We start from the raw sequence: 19482 nt of genomic DNA, 5'->3' as shown, positions 1-19482 counted from the left end.
ATAATCATATTTATCACATCATTTTGAGCTGACTAACAGAGATCCCATAAGGCATGTCTGTCATTCCTTGTTTTTGTTTGTTTGTTTTATTTTGTTCCGTAAGTTCATAAAACTGACCTAAACATTGCCATCCTCCAGTGACGACACTGATTTTTACTTTTTACGGCTCTGAGAAGAGAAAAACACGACAGCAACTACAGAGTCAGATTGGATAAAGACAGTCAAAGGGTTTTAAAGTCTTCCACAGCTTGTTGAGTTGGATTTCAATGTGGACTTTGACTGGACCATTCTCATTCATTTTGGGAGGCAGATGCTGAAGGGGAGAAACGGGGCACATTAGTGGTGTGAGATTTATTGGAGGAACATCTTGAACATCAAGTGCAGAAATGTTACTTTGGGCCACACATTACACAATACGAACACAAACCAACGATTTCAGAAGGGCTCTTTTTTCTGTCTAGATAGAAAATATCAGGAGCTCTAGCACCACCTGGTGTCCATCTATGCACATCACTGATGAAGCTGGTTGCATCTTTGGATTTTCTGACCAGAAGAAAGATGATTTTTTTTTTTCTAAATTCAGCTTCAACTACCTCTTTAAAATTCCCACAGCTTCATACTGCCTCCACCGTGATTTATTGAAGGTTTCTGTTTGTTCAGTTTTGGTCTCCTTTAACCAGAGCAACTTCCTCCTCGTGTTCGCTAACTTCCTCACATGACTGGTGGAGGCTTTGAACATGTTGCAGGTTTTCTTTCAACAATGTGTTCAGCGTTGTCATATCATCAGCACACAGTGAACCATTAGCCAGCCAGGCGACTGCTGAAGCCATTTGGATGCTCTGGATTTTAGTGGCGTCAGAGTAATGGGGAGCAAAACAGGAGTACAGCTCTTTCCAAAAACATTTTTAATTGCAATTAAAAGAAGATGCAGATTTTCTTCTTCCATTCAACTTCCGTTTTTTAAAAATATATATATACATATATATCTTTTTGTCATATTTTGCCCGCATTCGTGACCTCCCTGTGAACTCACTGCAGTCAAGGCGATGCTGCAAGACTGAATCATTCCTTTTTTTTTTTTCTTTCTCAAAGCCTGTGCAAAAAAAAAAAAAAAAAAAAAAGGTGCAAAACCCGTGCAGTGTTTTATCTGATTAGTGGGGCGGGGGGGGGATGAAATCCAAACAGGAAATGAAGCAGCAGCTCTGATAATCGGTTTTGGAGAGGAGCATGAAGACGGGAGAAGAGACGCAGCGCACAGCAGATGGCGCCATAAACCACCAGGAGACATGAGCGGAACATTAAACGGGCTCAGCTAATCTCTTTGTTCTGGAGTTTCTCTGTAGACTAAATTTGATGGGATAAAAAGAGAATCGGTGCTGTTTTGACAACGCTAAACGCCCCTTAAAAAAAAACAAACAAACAAAAAAAAAAAAATATATATATATATATATATACAGGATTTTCTGTATATACGCCAAAGCTGCATCCTCCCCGTCCCTCACTTATTACATATTTACTGATTTTGCCTGCATCTTTCTGTACATTTTACATCAGAGAGGCTCTTCCCTCCTAAATAAGTGAAAGTTCATAAAAGCCTTGACTGATCACATACTTTTAAAAAAAAAGTTTTCTGTCGCTACCTGTTATATTCAGTCTTCCTTTACAGCAAATAAATATCAATTAGTCGCCTGTCAGCGACAAACTCAATTACGTCCAGACTGGAGAACAGGGAGGATTTCCCCAGCCGTCAGTGCCGTCGAGTTTACGTGTTGCATATAAATGAAGGAGGTTTAAAGACCCTGACTGTTTCTCATCAGACTGTTTAATGTTTCTCTCTTTTTTCCCCTCCTCTCCATCCCCTCTGCAGGTTACAGCCTCTCTCTCTCTCCATCCCTGCAGTCTAGTGAAGCCTGGGAGCCCGTGTTAAATCTCGTTCACCTTCTCCTGCTGCACCCACTTTAAATTTCAGCTTTCAGCTCCTGCCTTGATGAAAAGCCTCATCCTAAATCCCCTCCCTCCCTCCCTCCCTTCCACTCCTCTCTTGTTAGATCTAAAGCTCGATTTGAAACAAATTCCTGCACCTTTTCTTTCTCTCCCTCTCATCATCGTCGTTTCTTTTTGTTTTAATTACGTCGCTTCATCACGCTGACACACACACACACCCACACACGCTGAGTGAGCCAGGAGAGCGTGGTGAAATTAAACTTCCTCGTAATTTACCGTGCACACATTAACACGCGGAGTTATATCGATCTCTCGTTGTCTGTAGTGCAGCAGCAGCAGCAGCAGCAGCAGCAGCAGCAGCAGCAGCAGCAGCTTCACACTCATGTTGCATATCTTCATCCATATGTCGTAGAAAAGCAGAATTTAATGCTTTTATTTAAATGCATTGGAAATGCAAATGGGAACGATCAGACACCAAATCATCATTCGACGTTTTTACGCGTCTTCTCTCAAAAGAAGCCAAAAGTACAAACCTGATTTTTTTTTCTTCTTCTTCTGTTTTATTTATATTTTGTGACAAAGTAAAACAAACAAAACCAGAAAGCTGCGCATCGTTGGGAAGTGGGAGGACGGATGATGTGAAAAACGTGGTGTGAGTTCGGATTCAGCTCCCCACGGCGCCACCTTTAATTGTGTAGAGAATCCAACTTTTTTGCACATTCACGTTTCTTCTCCGGACTTTGACTAGACCAAAGTCCATTCCAACTCAGAAATATGCTTGGCCCAAATTATTGCGTTATACCTCCGCCTGTATGTTCAGAGCCATCGTCCTGCTGCGAGGTGAACCGCTGCTGCAGCCTTTCTTTCAGGATGGAGGAGGGTAGAGAGGCATGATGCTGCCACTACCATGTTTCACTGGGGCAGTGCAGGGCAGGGAGTGTATTTGAGGACTTCTTTGTAGGCTGTAAAACTTTGTTTTTGGTCTAATCTGACCACATGTTTGCTGTTTCCCCTACTTTGCTCATAGCGAACTGTAACCTGAGGCCCATGAACGGTGAGGAAAAACCAACTAAACCACAACCATCTCCAGAAACAGTCCAAATTATTAAAAAAAAAAGTTATTTCAGTTATTACAAGTAAAGTGAATCAATAAGTGAAGATGAGAATAAATGAGCTAAAACCTTAAGAAGTAAAAATATATAAAGACAAATCAAAGTGTGGGTTTGAAACTGAGACAAAATTCAGACAAGAACTCAAAAGACTGGAACAGAGCGACCCGGACATGGACCCGGGACCAACGTTCAGGGAAGTGAAGAAGGATCCAGCAGGGAGCGACCGAAACGGAAAGGCTTTACACGCTGAGGAGTGTGAACACTGCCAAGGTGCAGCCAGGTGGATGATTACAGGTCGACTGAGAAAAGAGGAAGTTTAACAGAGGAGGAACTCGACAAGGACTGACACGACCTAGAACCAAAAGGAAAAAAGCCTCACAAATAATCTAGGAGAAATAAATACAAGAAATAGAGCAAACTAAATGGAAAGAAAGGAACATGAGCAGCAAGACTTTTAAGCAACACGAATGAAACTAAATATGGAAAGACCTGGTAAGCAATGGACAAATGGTCAAAATGGTAACAGAAAGAACCCTAAAACCTAGATATGACATGACTTACTTTACTTTATTTTGTTTTTGTCTAATTTTACTTTCCACTCATGTATTTCAGAACAGCCTATTAAAATCCCAGTTGAATAAATTGGAGTTGGCGATTGAATTGTGTCAAGAAATTCTCAAGTTGCATGGCTCTGGTTTTGGTTTTAAGGGCTTGGACATAGAGAACATTTCAGAATAAATACATAAACAGGCAAAGACATGAGTAAAGTATGGAATTTGACATTTGACATTTAGTTTTCTCCACATCTGAACTCCGTGTGACACTGACAGACAGCGACCACAGCCTGGGAAACGTGCTCGGAAAAGTGATTTGCACCTATTATCAGCGGATGTGTTCTGTCAGAGGCAGTCCTGCTGAGTTTCTCCTCCATCTCTCGCCCCCTCACTCGGTCTCAGTATTAATAGGCAGGATCCTGCCGGAACCAGCGGACATGCGCGTTGCAGGAGGAGAGGAAGCGTTTGCGCGGTGTCCCAGTGAAAAAGAGATGTTTAGTGTCGACTCCATGATCACTTAACTGTGCTGACAAACTCGTGTTTTGCTCGCTAGTGTTCGTAGAGAGGCGTCAGGAGTCGTTTTCCTCTCTCTCGGTTTAGCTTCTGATGAATTATTCAACTCTTTGCCGCATTTGGAGCTGTTGCTTTCCTACGGAGAAAGAGTGTTCACATTTCGGGGTTTTTTCTGGAAATTGATTGCCCCCCCGCCGCCACCCTGAAGTTCATCGTAGTCATCTTGGCCGCCGGGATGGTGGCCTTCATCGGAGCGGTTATCTGCATCATCGCGGCTGTCCACACCGGGTCCTCCAAGGCTGCCGCGGCGCAGCGGCAGCCCGCGGCCGACAACCACTCGCTGTATCCGGACGCGGTCGCGCAGACTCCCGCTGCCGCGAGGGGCTCCGTGGCCCGGCCCGGATCCCTGGGAGCTCTCCACGGTTCTGAAACGCCCGAATCCGAAGCGCCCACCTTCGACGTCGGGCTTGGCGGGACGGACGGGGTCAGCGGACTCACGGGACACGACCCCGCGGTGAGTCGGCTCATCTGCACCCCGGTCCCCGCCGGAGGATGCAACCCCAGGAACTTTCAGCAGCAGGCGGACGACCCGTCGCTGTACGCCGGGGAAGACTGGGGCTACCTCCGGACCACGGCGGAGGAGCTCCGGCAGACGGTTCTGCAGCAGAAGGACCAGATTTTAACCGACAAGCGGACCATCAGGGAGCTGTCGGGGAAGCTGACCGAGTGCGAGAAGGGGCTCGGGGGAAGGAGCGGCAGCCCGGACAGACGCGGGAACGCCGCCGCGCTGAGAGGCGAAAAGGGAGCCGAGGGGGAGATCCACTTGGAGCGGATGATGGTGCGGGACAGCCCGGGTACTGCGCCCGACGGGGTCCATCTGCTCACGGTTGGAACTGTGGATGAGCTCGAACAGGCGATCACCCAACTCAAAGACCGCATAGACAGACTGGAGGTAAGAAAATCCCTGAACTAATGAATGAAATCAGTTCTACTATTCTAAAGTCAGATACAGCTTTATCCTAATTATAGTAGAAACCATCCAAAGTCAGTTTAATCTGTGAAAAGGCATGGAGGAGGAAACCTTGTGTGTCAGATTCAGGCCATCTCAGATCTCAGACGCTTCAGAGTTGACAGATTGTTGCTTTTTCAATATAGATGCACCAGTTTCACAAAGAGTACCAATTTTGGCTAACTCTAATTTCTCTAATTTCCATAGACTGTAGAAAAAGAACAATAATAATTTTCTTTCTTTCTTAATAACATCTACATTTAACTACCCTGATTATAAAATGTTCAATAAAAAAACAATAACTTCTTCAGAAAACAGTCCAAGTTTGAGAGCTGCAGTCAACTCGTCCCGGTGTTTACAGCATCACACATTTAAATGTACCTTTGATTTGCATATTGCTAAAATATGAATTTACTTATTTCATTTATTTTTACTTATATTGGAAGCAAAGGCAGTGTCACACTGTCTGTGTGAGTGCAGGTGTTGTAACACAGATCGGCAGGTAAATATCACTACGAAAGAAAAAAAAGATTACAGGTGACATGTTAGACTGCCTTTAGCAGAAAGAGAGTAGATTTATCCAAAGGATACAACAGAGCAGCTTTACTGTAACATCTTAAACGTCCTGTTCTGACTTCAATCGCAGCCTAAACCAAAAACCAAGTGTTCATATTAACTTCAAGGAGTTTTCTTTCTTTCTCTGACTTTATTAACTGTTAACACCTGACTGATGCTGGAAATATCTGCCTTCTTACCTCAGTAGCTACTTAAACTCTGAAGAGTGTTGTTGTCACTATGACCTGTTAGTGCCAAGGTATGATGTGTAATCAAGAACATTCCGATTGGCTGCCTTTTTTCCCCAGCTGGCCAATCATCAATCAGGACAAGTTATTTCTAGTTGCATGCCAGTTTATCACGTCTCACTTTTGGGTAAATTCAAATCAAGTTGACTGAGTCACTGTTCCACTTCAAAAAGTGACAGTCAAGCTGTTTTGCTTTATTTACTGTTTTGCCCCAGCAATTATTCTAAAAACTGGACGTCCAGCTTTATTATGCTTTTTCAGGGAAGCCGGACCTTATCTTAATTCAGTATTGAGAACCAAGTTAAGCATTTTTAGCACAAATGTGTAATGTCATACTGGATTAGCTCATTTGATTAACCCTAACAACTTTATACATAACTTTAGACATAAAGGCAAAAATATATCCTATAAAGGCCCGTGCCTTTATAAACACATGTTCACTTTGTGTAGATGTAGCAACTTCTTTTCAAAGAAATGTTGCTTACTGGGAACTTCTTGGGGGCTTGTCCGGGATTTCTTGTTTTGTCCAAAGCTCAGACTGAAAGGGGAAAAGAAAAAACAGGAAATCATGAAGAAATTGGCAGAGGAACCCAGCTGAAAACCGTGACCTAGGTCTGTAAACTGCTTACCACAATCTTACCTGGAATCCATATCCGGTATGAGTTCAGTAATACGACACAAAACAATTAAGAAATAAACCAAGATGTTTTAATGTGTCAAATTAAATATCTTGGTCAGCCAGGCCTTGTCTACATTTGACCCTGAAAAATATATTCAAATTGGACTTTTTTTAGTTGGTACATCCTGTTCAAAATCAGCCTAGCCAAAATCTTTGAAGGTCTGGCTCGGTTCGTCTAGTATTTGATCAGCTCAAACTACATTTCTACCTTACTTCGACGGAAGTAGATATCTTAAATCTAGATGTCTGTTCAGTTTTCAACCTATTTTGGATTTTGCTTATATGGATGAACATTATGTTATTATTTGCAAGTTTTGCTCGGGGTGGATTTCTTGATTTGTTGTATAGCTGTAGACGCAGGCAGTGAGTAAGCAGTGAATGACCAAAGCAACTGGACTTTGGACTTACTTAGTTGTTTATAAAATCAAATGTCTTCAGTCTTTGATAAAAACAGAGGATTTGACACCAGAAGGGATTTATGAGCTACTTCCAAAGCCCAATCATCACAGATCAGTAATAATCATGTAATTATGAATGTCACTCAGTTATAATGGATATTTTAATTGGATTTCTTTTTATAAAGGTTGCCATTTTCAACACGGTAATATAGAATAAAATGTCAGTTCTAAAGACAAATGTGGAGTCAGAAGGAGAGAGCAGGAAAACGAAAAAAGGAGCGAAAATACAGCAGAGCAACTAGAAACAAGCTCTGACTTGACCAGGATAAAGTGATTTATAGCTCCGTTTTGGGCAAAAGAAACGCAATGCATAATTCATGGCATGCCTATATTTGTTAGGAGTAACAGAGTGGATGTGCGTCTCCGCGGTGTGGTACGCCTCCTGCTGTTATATGTAGGACGTGACCGTTTGGGTCATTTCCTTTGTTCCGTCTGTTTCTCCACGCAGACGTGTGATGTCCAAATTCTGACACTTTACAGGGAATAAGGAATCCTTTCATTCTGCAGCCTTTTGTGTTTCATCGATGGTTTTCACAGGTCCGACCGGGTAGTTTCCTCCCTAATCAACGCGTTTTCTTTCTTCTGCCATTTTGTACACAGGAGCTACTTGACCTACTTGAGTAGGATGAAGAGATGTTTTCTACTGGCTCATATTAAACTGGTCCAATCTTTTTTTTTTTTTTTTTTACATATTTTCCCCATTACGCACCAACAACTCTCAATGCCTTTAAGCACTCATGCAGCATGTGATGATTTTGGCCCAACAATAAGATCAGAGCTACATTTAAACCACCCTACACTGGCCTTGTACATTTTTTTAATATCATTTTCACTAAGCACTAAGAATTACACAAAATGTTAAACGTCTTAAAAGTTAAACGCAGTGCAAAGTTTCATGCCTTCTACATCTGTTTCCAAATAGAGAAGCAGCTGCATAACGGGAGGCGGTAAGTCATGATATTATGAAGGGGGTTTTATTGCATTTGGTACTGATAGGAAAGAGAATTTAAAAGTTTCCATCAAAATGTGTTTACTTCTACAAATGCTAATACTCTCTGGTAATCATCCATCCATTTTCTTACACCCTTGTCCCTAGAGGGGTCGGGAGGTGCTGGTGTCTATCTCCAGCTAATGTTCCAGGCGAGAGACGGGATTCACCCTGGACAGGTCGCCAGTCTGTCACAGGGCAACACAGAAACAGACAGGACAAACAACCATACACACACACTCACACCTAGGGAGAATTTAGAGAGACCAATTTACCTGACACAGTCATGTTTTTGGACTGTGGGAGGAAGCCGGAGTACCTGGAGAGAACCCACACATGAACAGGGAGAACATGCAAACTCCATGCAGAAAGACCCCGGGCCGGGAATCGAACCCAGGACCCTCTTGCCACTGTGCAGCCATCTGGTAAACATGCTTAAAGAAAAATCAATCCAAGTGTAGTCTGTTACTGCAGTGCTGCTGTGAACAGCTCACAGAGTGACGCTCAGTTCATCAACCAGCAGCACAACTACTCAGAGATGGATATCAATCTGAACCGACAGGCTGGACAAGGAGAGGATTAATCAAAACAGCCAAGAGACACAAGGAAACTTTAGAATAGTTGGACAGATCCAAAGCTCAGGTGGTAGAACATTACTCTTCTCAAACCCAACCTTTATAGGAAGAAAACCACTTCTGAAAAATAACTTGATGCAGCTTTCTGAATGTCACGTAGGGGATCCAGCAACCAGCCGCTCTGGTCTGATAAGACCGAATATGGTTTTTCTTCTCTCTTTTTTGGCCTGCATTCAAACAACGGTGGGGCTCCATCATTTTCTGTTAAGGTAAACATGAAATTTCAGAAATGTTAAGTGGAAGTTGGGTGGCACCAGGTACAGGTTTACACTAGAAGAAAATCTGCTGCATGAGTCGTCAGGCGGCAGTGGAGGTTCAGCTTTCAGCGGGAGAGCAACACTGAAGACACAATGGAATAAATTAAATCAAAACATATTCATGCATTAAAATATAAAAACTGTGATAATACTGAAGAATGAGAAAAAAAGCATCTCACGCTATCAATTTTTTCATTTTTCATTTGTAAATACAATGGACTCCCAGTGTTCGCAGTCGCTAGTAACCTCCAAAACCACAGCGGTTTGTCAAAATTTAAAACGGCTAATACTTCATAGCGCTCCTTTGAAAAAGGATAAATGTCCAGTCTGATAGTCAAACACCAAATATCCCTTAGCATGCATTAATAAGCACAGTGGAAAATGTCTTAGCAACACCATGGTAGCTAATATCTGCTTGTCTCCACTCTTGAGGGTGCAGCCAATTAGCATCAAGGAAGGTACGATGGTGATCCTGGGTTGACTGCTTTTCACCAACAAGCCAGTTAGTGTGTCAAATAGCTCTATGCTTAGATTTTTCTGCTTATAAAACTTCATTTAAAAATTTTAAAAAATTTTGTTGTATGGAAAAAAAACCCAAAACTTCAAGTCGGTGAATCTGTGGATTCTGAGCCACAAGTAGCTGAGGGTCCAGTCTCTGTAATGCTGAAAAAAAATATACAGATGCAATTTTAAGATGTTTATTTGTAAAAAAAAAAAAAAAAGAAAGAAAAACAAATTTCTTTCAAGCTTACAATATGGTACAATGTTTTGTTAGTCTATCACAGAAAATCCAAACAAACACTTTGAAGTTTGTGGCTGCAGTGTAGCAAAATGCAAAGGTATTGAAGGGCATAAATATTTTATTAAGGCACAGCACTAACACGCCTGCACACTGGACTCAGTGTAGTGAAAAGAATACCTATATTTTCTCGCTAATCGCTGAGATTTGATCTAAAACCTAAAATTTGGTTCTGTGGCGTATAACATCAAATCTGGCATTGTAAAACCAAAACTTCTACCTCTGCAGCATTTCTCAGAGAAGCTGAGCTACGGTAAACTCCTGGATGCGGCATAAACAAATAAAACACCATGAAAGTTGTAGAGCAACGGTTTAACATTTACAGAAAGGCACAGCGGTGACCTCCCCCTCCTTTTCAATCTGTTCAGTATTAAGCTAGATGCCAGTTCCTGCTGCTGCACCTTTTCTTTTTAGCAGTGTTTGGGACTGGAAAGCCTCCAACCTGCAGTCTTGCTTACAAAACTGCAGATTGCCTTTTTTTTTTAAGCATATCCCCGATACATAGTGCAGTATTGGAAAACTGGGATAAATCTACCACTCCTTTATCCTTAGGTTTCAATTTAGAGAAAAACAGAATCCAAACCGTAGCAGCCAGTTAACAATGCATCAAGCCACGCCAAATGCAGCGGCATTACATAAACTCCTCTTGAATAAATCCTTTGGTGCTTGCAGAGACGGCAAAGCCCCAAATTCTGATCCAGTTTCTACCTCCCTCCTCTGCAGACAGACATTGGTCCGTTTTCTCACAACCGCACGGACAGCAAGTCCTCGGACGCATCAGAGGAGGGCGAGCCAGAGAGGTCAGCCTCTCCGGGCCGCGGCACCGGTCCTGACAGGCCCTGGGGGGTGGAGAACCTGGAAGAGGAGCTGGAGAGGAAGGTGGAGCTGCTGGAGAAGGAGAGGAAAGCCCTGAGGCTGGAGGCAGCGAAACACAGACAGGAAATTGACCAGGGCATCAGCAAACTACAGCACCGCGTTTCAGGCCTGGAGGAAGGTGAGCTGCAGAAGGGCGAGAGAGAGACAGAGAGGGAAGCAAACTGTGCGCATATTTCATCGCTCTATTTGATCTGGAGGTGGAGACGGTAACAGAGAGAGCAGCATGACTGATTTATTCATTTCACCGTGACACAAGTCGATAACGATGAGAACCAGATTTCCTTCTTCTGATTTATGACACCTAAGCTGCGTAAATATAATTTGTGCAAAAACAAAAAGCCCACAATTATCCTGTGATGCTTTTTAAAATACATGGAAAATAATTGACTCGCATGTCACTTTCTTCATTCCGCATTTCCAAAGGCGACGCAGGGCTTTCGTTCCCGGAGGGGTACAGGTTGTCCTTCCCGGCTCGGACAAACTACATGTTCGCCCTGATGAGACACGCCGTCCCCAAGCTGCGGGCCTTCACCGCCTGCCTGTGGCTGCGGCCCGCCGCGGCGGGGATCGGGACGCCCCTGTCTTACGCTGTCGCCGAGCAACCGAACGAGTTGGTGCTCCTGCAAGACCGGAGCGCTCCGGCTGAGCTGCTCATCGACGACAAGGTACGGAACCCGCACAGGGCCAAAAAAGCTAAACATTTAACTGAGGCCGGCATCGGCTGGAATGATGACCTCGAGGAAAAGTATCACGGTTTGACGTTTGTAAGAGATTTTAAAAGCTAGAAAAAAAATTTTTTTCTACATTTGTTCCGACTTTACCCCAGCTGTCAGGAAGCGTGAACGTGTCATGTTGTGTGTCTGTTGAGAGGACACAAAGGCAGCAGGCGGAGGCGCCGAGGAGAATTTTGTGGATTTGATGAAAAAATTAAAGATTTACAATAAATCATGGGAGGGCAGGGAGCCAGGGGAGAACAAAAAACATCAGGAGCAAACAAAAGCACAAGAAGCCTGACTGGAAACGGGATCTAATGGGAGGAACAGGCAAAAAGTGACAGGAGAAAAAGTGTTTAAGTACTGGGAGAGTGAATGTGGAACAATTCACTCCACACCTGATTGCAGCTGTGAGGGAAGAGAGAGAGAGAAAGTGGCTCAGGAGAGTAAACAGCAGACAAGGAAGTAAATCTAACACTAAAGTTTTACTTTCAACTGCCTTGTTGTTGAAAATGTGCAATATAAATAAAATTACTTTACCTAAAGAATGAGTAGGCATGAGGAACATAATTAGAGTTACAAAGAATAACTAGAGACAAAAATTAAACATAATAAAGTAGAATCACTAAGAAAGAGATGAACAGAAACAAAGTTGATCTGATCAAAGTAAAAGAAACAGAATAATAATGAAACTGGAATCAATAAATCAAACCCCAAAACAACCCAGGATCCTAACAAAACAGTGATGAAAAGTTGGTCGACAGTTTCAGAGAAAACCTACTGATTCAGAAAGTTTTGCCATTATGTCCTTTCCTATATGCAGGGTTTTTTTTTAGCTTCTTTTTTTTTTTTTTTTTACCTCCCATTAAAATTTGTTTAAAAAAACCCCCCAAAACATTGAAATTTGGGGAAAAAAATACAAAAACCTTTAAGTTCTGTTTGATTTAATTTTTCATTAGCCTTCTCTTTTTTTCCATTGACTCTCCTGAAACGTATTATTTTAATGAGTTTTTAAAATTTCATTATAACAAGAAAGTTTCTCGACCGCTCCTGAATATACTTTCCAGCTCTGGCAGCTAAACGCTTCTGTACCGTCGGCTATTTAACTCTGATTAAATTTACGATCCTTGATGAAATAAACAGAACGCTCAATCACCTCCTGTGTTGTTTACTGAAGCTGTGCCACCAAATCTCCCCACACAATAATACGAGTAGATTATTTAAAAAAAAAAAATAAATTTAAATCACAGGCTGTAAAAGCAGGTAAAACAAGTGTGAAACGTGAGAACAAACAGATGTATGTTGAATACAAAAGAAAAATCTACGGCTGTACAAATCAACCAAAACCGCAAATTCACACAAACGCTGATCTTCCCATTGCAGCAACAACACTAAAAGAAGGATCTTTTAATTTCTCCTTTCAAGCCTAATCAGACTCAAAACATTGATTTTATCTATTAAAGTGAATGCTATGCTTGATTAGATTCTTCCTCCTTATTCTGCTCACTTTAATGGAAGATGTAGCATCTTTTCATTCAAAATATCTTCCTCATCTTACAAGCGTACTTGTAGAAAGTTCATTTCTGATCCCTATTATGATTTGAAGAGTGCATCAGCGACCTGTTAATGTTACGACCTCCTTCTAAATGTCCTAATGAATATCGAAGAAGGCCATCTGCTTTGGATTAGAATTAAAGCAATAAGAGAGCGGCAAATGAAGTGTTCGTCTGATACGTTGTTCACGTGATTTAATGGAAGATTAAGCTTAGTCCTTGAAAGCATCGTTCGGCGATGCAGAGCAGTGCTGTGATATATGTATATATTTTTTTATTTTGTAGAAGTCATTATGGTAATCCATTCCTGCGGGGAACAGCTTGGAGAGGCAGCAGCAGAACGCCCCTAGCGTGAAATGATCGAAGTGACTGATTTTGGATCCGGAAATCTCCTCACACTGCTGCATCTTATTTGCGTCCTGCTGAATTATTGTCACCTTTCTATGTGGCTATATAAAGGCATGCCCGGGTTTTAAACAATCGGCGCAGACTGCATCGTCCTAACAACACGTTGCCATGCATAGGTGGCGAAGCTGCCTCTGAACCTCTCTCAAGGCAGCTGGCAGCACGTCTGTGTGAGCTGGACCCAGAAAGGTGGAGCATGGCAGGCCTACCAGGGAGGAAAGCTGAGGGGCGAGGGCCACGGACTGGCCCCGGGACATCACATCAGGCCTGGGGGAGAGCTAGTCCTCGGGCAAGAGCAGGTGAGTTACTCATATTTAAAGACAGACAAAAGAAGAAATGGTTTAGTTGTTACTGGTTTCCAAGTTGCTAAGAAGGCTAAAAATAACTTGGTCTGCATTCACACTGCAGATTGAAGTGACGTGAATCCGACACTTTTAGGTTGTTTGCGGTTCACACGAGAGATCGCATACAGGTCGCATATATTTGGAAATGTGAATGACCATGCGTAAGAAACAGACAAAAACAGAATTGAACATTAACGCCCTTAGTGTGAACGCAGCCTTAGTGTAGGCGTGGGGTTTTTGTTATTTCTAAAGCGAAAGGATCAACATTTATGGCTGATTTGCACTTGAGGTTTAGTTTGGGCTAATATTGGATGTTTAATATGTGAATTTTGTTCATAAGCCACAAACTGTAGGAAAATAACGTTTAGAGGAAAAAAATAATCCCCCGCTCTATCGAATCCTGCTTAAATTTCCACAGAGCCGAGGGGTCGCCCAAGGCAGCCAGGCTGCAAAAAAACCGAGTCGTGTGTGCTTGAGAGTAAAAGTGTTCCTCTTTTTAAGTGATCCGACTGTCTAACAGCGGACTAATTCCTCTCCAGGATTCCCTGGGTGGCGGTTTCGATTCGACCCAGGCCTTCGTCGGAGAGCTGTCCCAGGTGGGCCTGTGGGATCGGGTCCTGTCGGCCGCCCAGGTCGCCAGCCTGGCTCGATGCAGCAGAGTAACTCAGGGCGTTGTGGTCCTCTGGAGCGAAAACAAGGTGCAAGTTTACGGCGGAGCCACCAAAGACCCCGGGGAGCCTTGCAGTAAACACAGCAAAAGCTCCCAGTGACCGGTGGAGAGAGGATCGCAGAAAAGATTCAATTCACCAACTAACGCTGATTCAGTATGTCAGAAAAACCATAAATAGCAAGGCGACATAAGAGAGTCATAATCTTAGCAACGTTTCTGGGGTATTTCTGAAGGTAAAACGGTGCGCTGCAACACCACACATTATTTACACACAAATGCAGCTGGAACTTTAGTTAAATGTTAAAATGTTTAAGCTTGGGTTTGCTTAGTTTGAAGTCAGAACAGGAAGATGAAGATGATTTCAGATTCTCAGCAACCCTCCTGACAAGTTGATCAAGAAAAACAAATCTATACTTTACTTGCCTGCTAGCTTTTCTGTCTACTTGTTTACTGTAACCGTGTTCAAATTCAGGGGCCGCATTCTTCAAAGGACATATGGCGGGATCTGGCCTTCCGATTTACCCCTTACATCTGCGTGTGCCCTGTCGCCTAGCAACCATGACGGCGCCAAACACAAGCTAGCAAGAAAGTAACTCGAAATGCTCCTGGGATTTTTTGTAATCCGTTTACAATCTATTTCAATCTTAGTCATTAATTAAATTAATGAAATCGATGGGTGTCAGTGGAAGTGCGAAGGATTCAACGTCCTTCAAATCCAGGAGGAAGAAGGATGAACGTCTGGGGGACTCGGAGGAGTCTTTGAATTTGGAGCACGGTCGTCAAATGCGGCCTTCAACAGATGTAGCCCCTGAATTTGGATTCAAATGTTTAATTGAGCTGATTTTCAGTTTGAATGTTCACTGTAGTTTTATTTTTACATTATCCATAATTGTGACATTTATAATAGTGAATCTTTATAAAAGACTATAGAATATATTTTAATGCATCGGAGCCAGCAAAGTGAGTTAATGTTGGCCTGCTAATGCTAACCTGTGATTTTTAGGCTCATTAAAAATATCTGATGCAGTAATTCTGCTGTTCCTGTGCCTCATGAATGAGAATATAGAGATAATCAGTAAAAGGTTTTAAAACTTTTTTTTTTTCCAACTCCAGTGTCAAAGAAATTTTACAACAGAAATTATAAACTATAGGTGCCCTTTTCTATTTTTTTATTATTATTTGTACACAAAGAACTCCTACAAATTTAATTTAGAACAAAATAATTAGAATTAGTTCATGAGTACTATCTACAAACTTTAGCAAACTGAAATATGTCTATCATTTGTGAGATTTTAACCAGACAGGTGAAATGAACAACACTGACCTGTTAGTGTCTTGGATAAAGAATTTTTTTTGTTCTCATCGCAGTGTGTTAGCAGCATAAAAAAATTGCGTTTACATTTTGAACAACTCTGACAAAGGCCAAATGGCTAGACTGGGTCGGAGCATCGGCAAAGCTGCAGCTCCAGCTCCTGCAGGGAGTTCTGGGCTTCTGGTGGTAATTGAAAGGGAAAGGGGAAAAAAACAGTGCCGAACCAGCATCTGGGTCAGAGATGACAAAGGCTGTATTGATGCACACTGAGAAGAAAACAAGCTAACAGAGACAGAGTGAAGGTTTGGGCAATGATCCTGCTGGGAAACCAGCTTGGTTCTGCTATCGATGTGGATGTTGGTTTGAATTATACCACGAACTGGAGAGTTGTTGCAGACCAGGAACACATTAACAAAATTTCTTGATGGCTATGGCCTCTTTAAGCAAAGGTGGTGGAACATTTTGCCACAAATTGAGACAGGCTTAAGAGCTCAAACATGGCGGATGACGACTGTTTTGGCAGCAAAAGGGGGATAAAGTCGCTATCACGTGATCCGATCAGTGTGCTTCTAACTGCAGTCCACTGTATATTGTATGAAAAGCAAAAAAAAAAAAAAAAAACTCCCTCAGATATGATCTGGTAATAAAACTTTGAAGCTGCTGTTAAGTCAAGTCGTTACACGTTTCAAACCAAATCACGTTGCGTATCCCCAACTTGTTATCCTGCTGATGTTTTATGTATATCAATGAGAATACTCACTGGAGAATTTTTCAAGTCCTGCGTTTGAAATGCCAAACCGGCCAGCTACACCCATCCACTTTCAAGATCTCTACAGCTAACAAGATGTGAAGAGTGAACATTTTGAACACAGTTGGCTAATCAGAACTTGTGAAATTCTAGCACACAGGCTATTAGCTCATTCTCTCTGAGCTAACCGGCCGATAGCTCCTTCTCTCTGAGCTAACCGGCCGTTAGCTCCTTCTCTCTGAGCTAACCGGCCGTTAGCTCCTTCTCTCTGAGCTAACCGGCCGATAGCTCATTGTCTATGAGCTAACCGGCCGATAGCTCCTTCTCTCTGAGCTAACCGGCCGATAGCTCCTTCTCTCTGAGCTAACCTGCCGTTAACTCCTTCTCTCTGAGCTAACCGGCCGATAGCTCCTTCTCTCTGAGCTAACCTGCCGATAGCTCATTCTCTCTGAGCTAACAAGCTATTAGCTTATCCTCTCTGAGTTAACAGGCTATTAGCTAAACTTCTCTGAGCTGAAGAATTATTTTCTAACAGCTCTGAATGTCTGAACTTATTCCCCTAACTGTGACCACAGTTTAACAAAGCACTCAGTGACGCAGAGTAGACTAAGAGAACAGTGAATTTGCTTATTTCAGACAGCACTCACTTCATTTTCCAACAAGTGTTTCTGAAGTGTTTTTGGTTTGGTGTCAGTCGAGGTTTAGCAGAAACGAGCCTCTCAAAGCACAGTGCCAAGGTTAATATCTTAACTTCATGTATTCATATTCTGTTTTGCAAGATATATGTATATATATATATATTTTTTTCTGAATGACTGAAAATAGTGATGCAGCGTCATTTAATGTCTGCGCACTCCAGACACCGTCGTGTGCTTAACTTCTTGAAAGCTTGTACTGAATCCAGTGAGTTCCGAGTCTGAGCCGTCCTCTTCCAGCTGAGAGCTCCGTGTGGGAAGAGTGAAGTTGAATAGGGGGCAGCTGGAATCCCTCCATTTGTGCACCAGGCTTGAAGTGGTATTATCTAAGGGCTGTGACAGCTTCAGAGCTCGGAGTCAAGGTGAGGCGGTGAAAAAAGGTTGGAGAAAGTGTTGGGAATATTAAAGCAGCGGATGGCAGCCTGGAGTCAATGATGAAAGCTAGAGGAAAACAGGAGAATGAGGGGGAAGATGGATCAGATGTGAATGATGTTGCATTGTTTTTCTCTTCTGCATGATGTAATCTAGAACTGATAATGTCTTGCCGCTGCGAGGTGTCGCGGGCTAGGTCGTTGCGTTTTACATTCCTGCAAGGTGGCTGTGTTTGTCTTTCTGAGAGTGACTTTTAGTGTCTGATGCATTTATTATGGACTTGACCAACTTTTGAGAACTGCTAACCTAAACTCTTCTTTTTTCATTATTAAATATGTGGTGTTACATTACATCTGATATGTATGAGATATGTTGATGCAATGTTCAAAGTTGTAAACAGAAATTTGAAATGTTTTTAAATGTTGTACATGCATCAGGAGCTGCAATTCCGTTCACCACATAATTTTTGCAAATTAACACGTTTTTGGTGAAAAGATTTTTGAGTATTGAACTCACCGTATTTTTTGCAAAAATGCAATGGAAACACTTTTTTCCCCGCGTCACACGAGTCATGTGATCAATAACCAATCGTTATTGTTAACAGTGGAGAAGACAGGAAGTGATAGGAGGATGATGACGTGGCATGTTTTTTTTGTTTTGTTTTGTATCGCGTGAACAAACTCGTTCACGTGATTCTTAATTCAGGAAAATCTAGCAATTGAGACATTTTAATTTTGCGACAAAATTTGCGCACTGTTCGTAACGGAAACGCAGCTTCTGATAAATAAATCCAAAATCTTTTCACCATTAAAAAAAAAAAAAAAGAAGACATTCCATGCATGAACGCCGCAGAGTTAGAATGCCTTGCTAAACTTTCCTTTCCCTTCATGCTAAACTAACTCCTATTAACACCAGAATCTTCTGGTATAAACAAATTGTTCATTTCAAAGTGTCTTTAAAAAAAAAAGCTGATTTTATTTTACTACTCACGGTGGAAAGTGCCTGTCAGGGGTGTTTGTACCCGTGTACCATCGCCATCTTTAATATCCTGAGGATGTTTTTAGCTAATTAAGCATCATTAAGGTCCCCGGTGACACTGCGAGATGAAAGCAGTTTGATCAAAGTTTTACAGCATCATAAACACAGTACTTGAAGCTTCTGCACGGCGCCACCGAACTAACACTAGAACAAGTCAAAACCGTCTTGTTGTGCCTCTGTTCGTCTAGTGTCTTTGCTATTGGTGTCTGTTCAGCTCATGCCAGAACTTTTTAGGGCTTTTCTTCTTCTTCTTTTTATTGTAATGTCATCGTGTTTATGATATATGAAACTGAAAGCTATTGTTGGAGATACTTTTGTTGCCATTATGCTCTATGGTCTACGTTGATTGCACAAATACTGTTGACGTCCACGTCCTGTATGGTGTCGTATTGTTCTGAACACGTGCTGTGTACAAAACTCTGAATCTTTATTAAAGTTGTGATATTTTGGAGAAAGGATTGTGGTCGTTTGGTTTCACCTAAAACCCCCAAATTCCATACTTTAAAAAAAAAAAAATCAAGCAGAGGCCATATTTCGGGACAACTTCAAAAACGAAAATGGTGAGAATCATGGAGTGGGAGGGAAACAAGAAAAAGGGCAACTGATGACATCTGAAGATTATTGCAGTAAAAAAAAAAGAAAAAAGAACCATTTATCCGATTCTAAAAACAAAAAACTCAAAGAGAATCAAAGAGAGCGAAGCCTCAGACTGTGACAGCCCTTCTTTTATTCAGCGATTGCACTCAATGCAGCAAACTGGTGGAACAGATGAGCAGCAGCAGCAGCAACAGTATCTCTCTCACACACGGTACTTGCCAGACTCAATAAAATTTTAATCTGCATCAGAAAAAAGGAAAGAAAACTCTTCCTTACAGTTCAATTCAGAAGTCCCAAGGGAAAATCAAAATGCTCGCCTGAAGCGGAAGCTGTTTAGTCATGTAGTACAAAGAAACAGGGAGCTGTCTCTTAATGAGAACATCGTCGTTAGTGGTGGAGAAACATATT

At 42.1% G+C, this 19482-nt stretch overlaps 1 protein-coding gene and 1 long non-coding RNA gene across 3 annotated transcripts; one reads left to right on the top strand and one right to left on the bottom strand.

The window, feature by feature from the left end:
• Positions 1–4358: 4358 nt before the first annotated feature.
• nptxra (neuronal pentraxin receptor a) lies at positions 4359–15828 on the top strand. The gene is made up of 5 exons (XM_032587539.1): positions 4359–5075; positions 10475–10745; positions 11051–11292; positions 13418–13597; positions 14182–15828. Exons 1-5 carry the CDS (start codon positions 4359–4361, stop codon positions 14410–14412), a joined length of 1641 nt encoding a protein of 546 aa, XP_032443430.1. The 3' UTR covers positions 14413–15828.
• Positions 15829–16115: 287 nt separating this feature from the next.
• Positions 16116–18961, bottom strand: LOC116735573 (uncharacterized). 2 transcript variants are annotated; one of them, XR_004342402.1, is made up of 2 exons: positions 16831–18961; positions 16116–16800 (listed from the first exon to the last, which is right to left on the bottom strand). It is a non-coding gene; the product is annotated as an uncharacterized LOC116735573 (long non-coding RNA). The 2 variants fall into 2 exon arrangements; XR_004342403.1 differs by having other exon boundaries at positions 16861–18961.
• Positions 18962–19482: the final 521 nt, after the last annotated feature.

This window comes from Xiphophorus hellerii, chromosome 16, assembly GCF_003331165.1.
Source record: "Xiphophorus hellerii strain 12219 chromosome 16, Xiphophorus_hellerii-4.1, whole genome shotgun sequence".
In the NCBI taxonomy this organism is placed as follows: Eukaryota; Metazoa; Chordata; class Actinopteri; order Cyprinodontiformes; family Poeciliidae; genus Xiphophorus; species Xiphophorus hellerii.
This window is presented reverse-complemented; position numbering and strand designations above follow the sequence as displayed.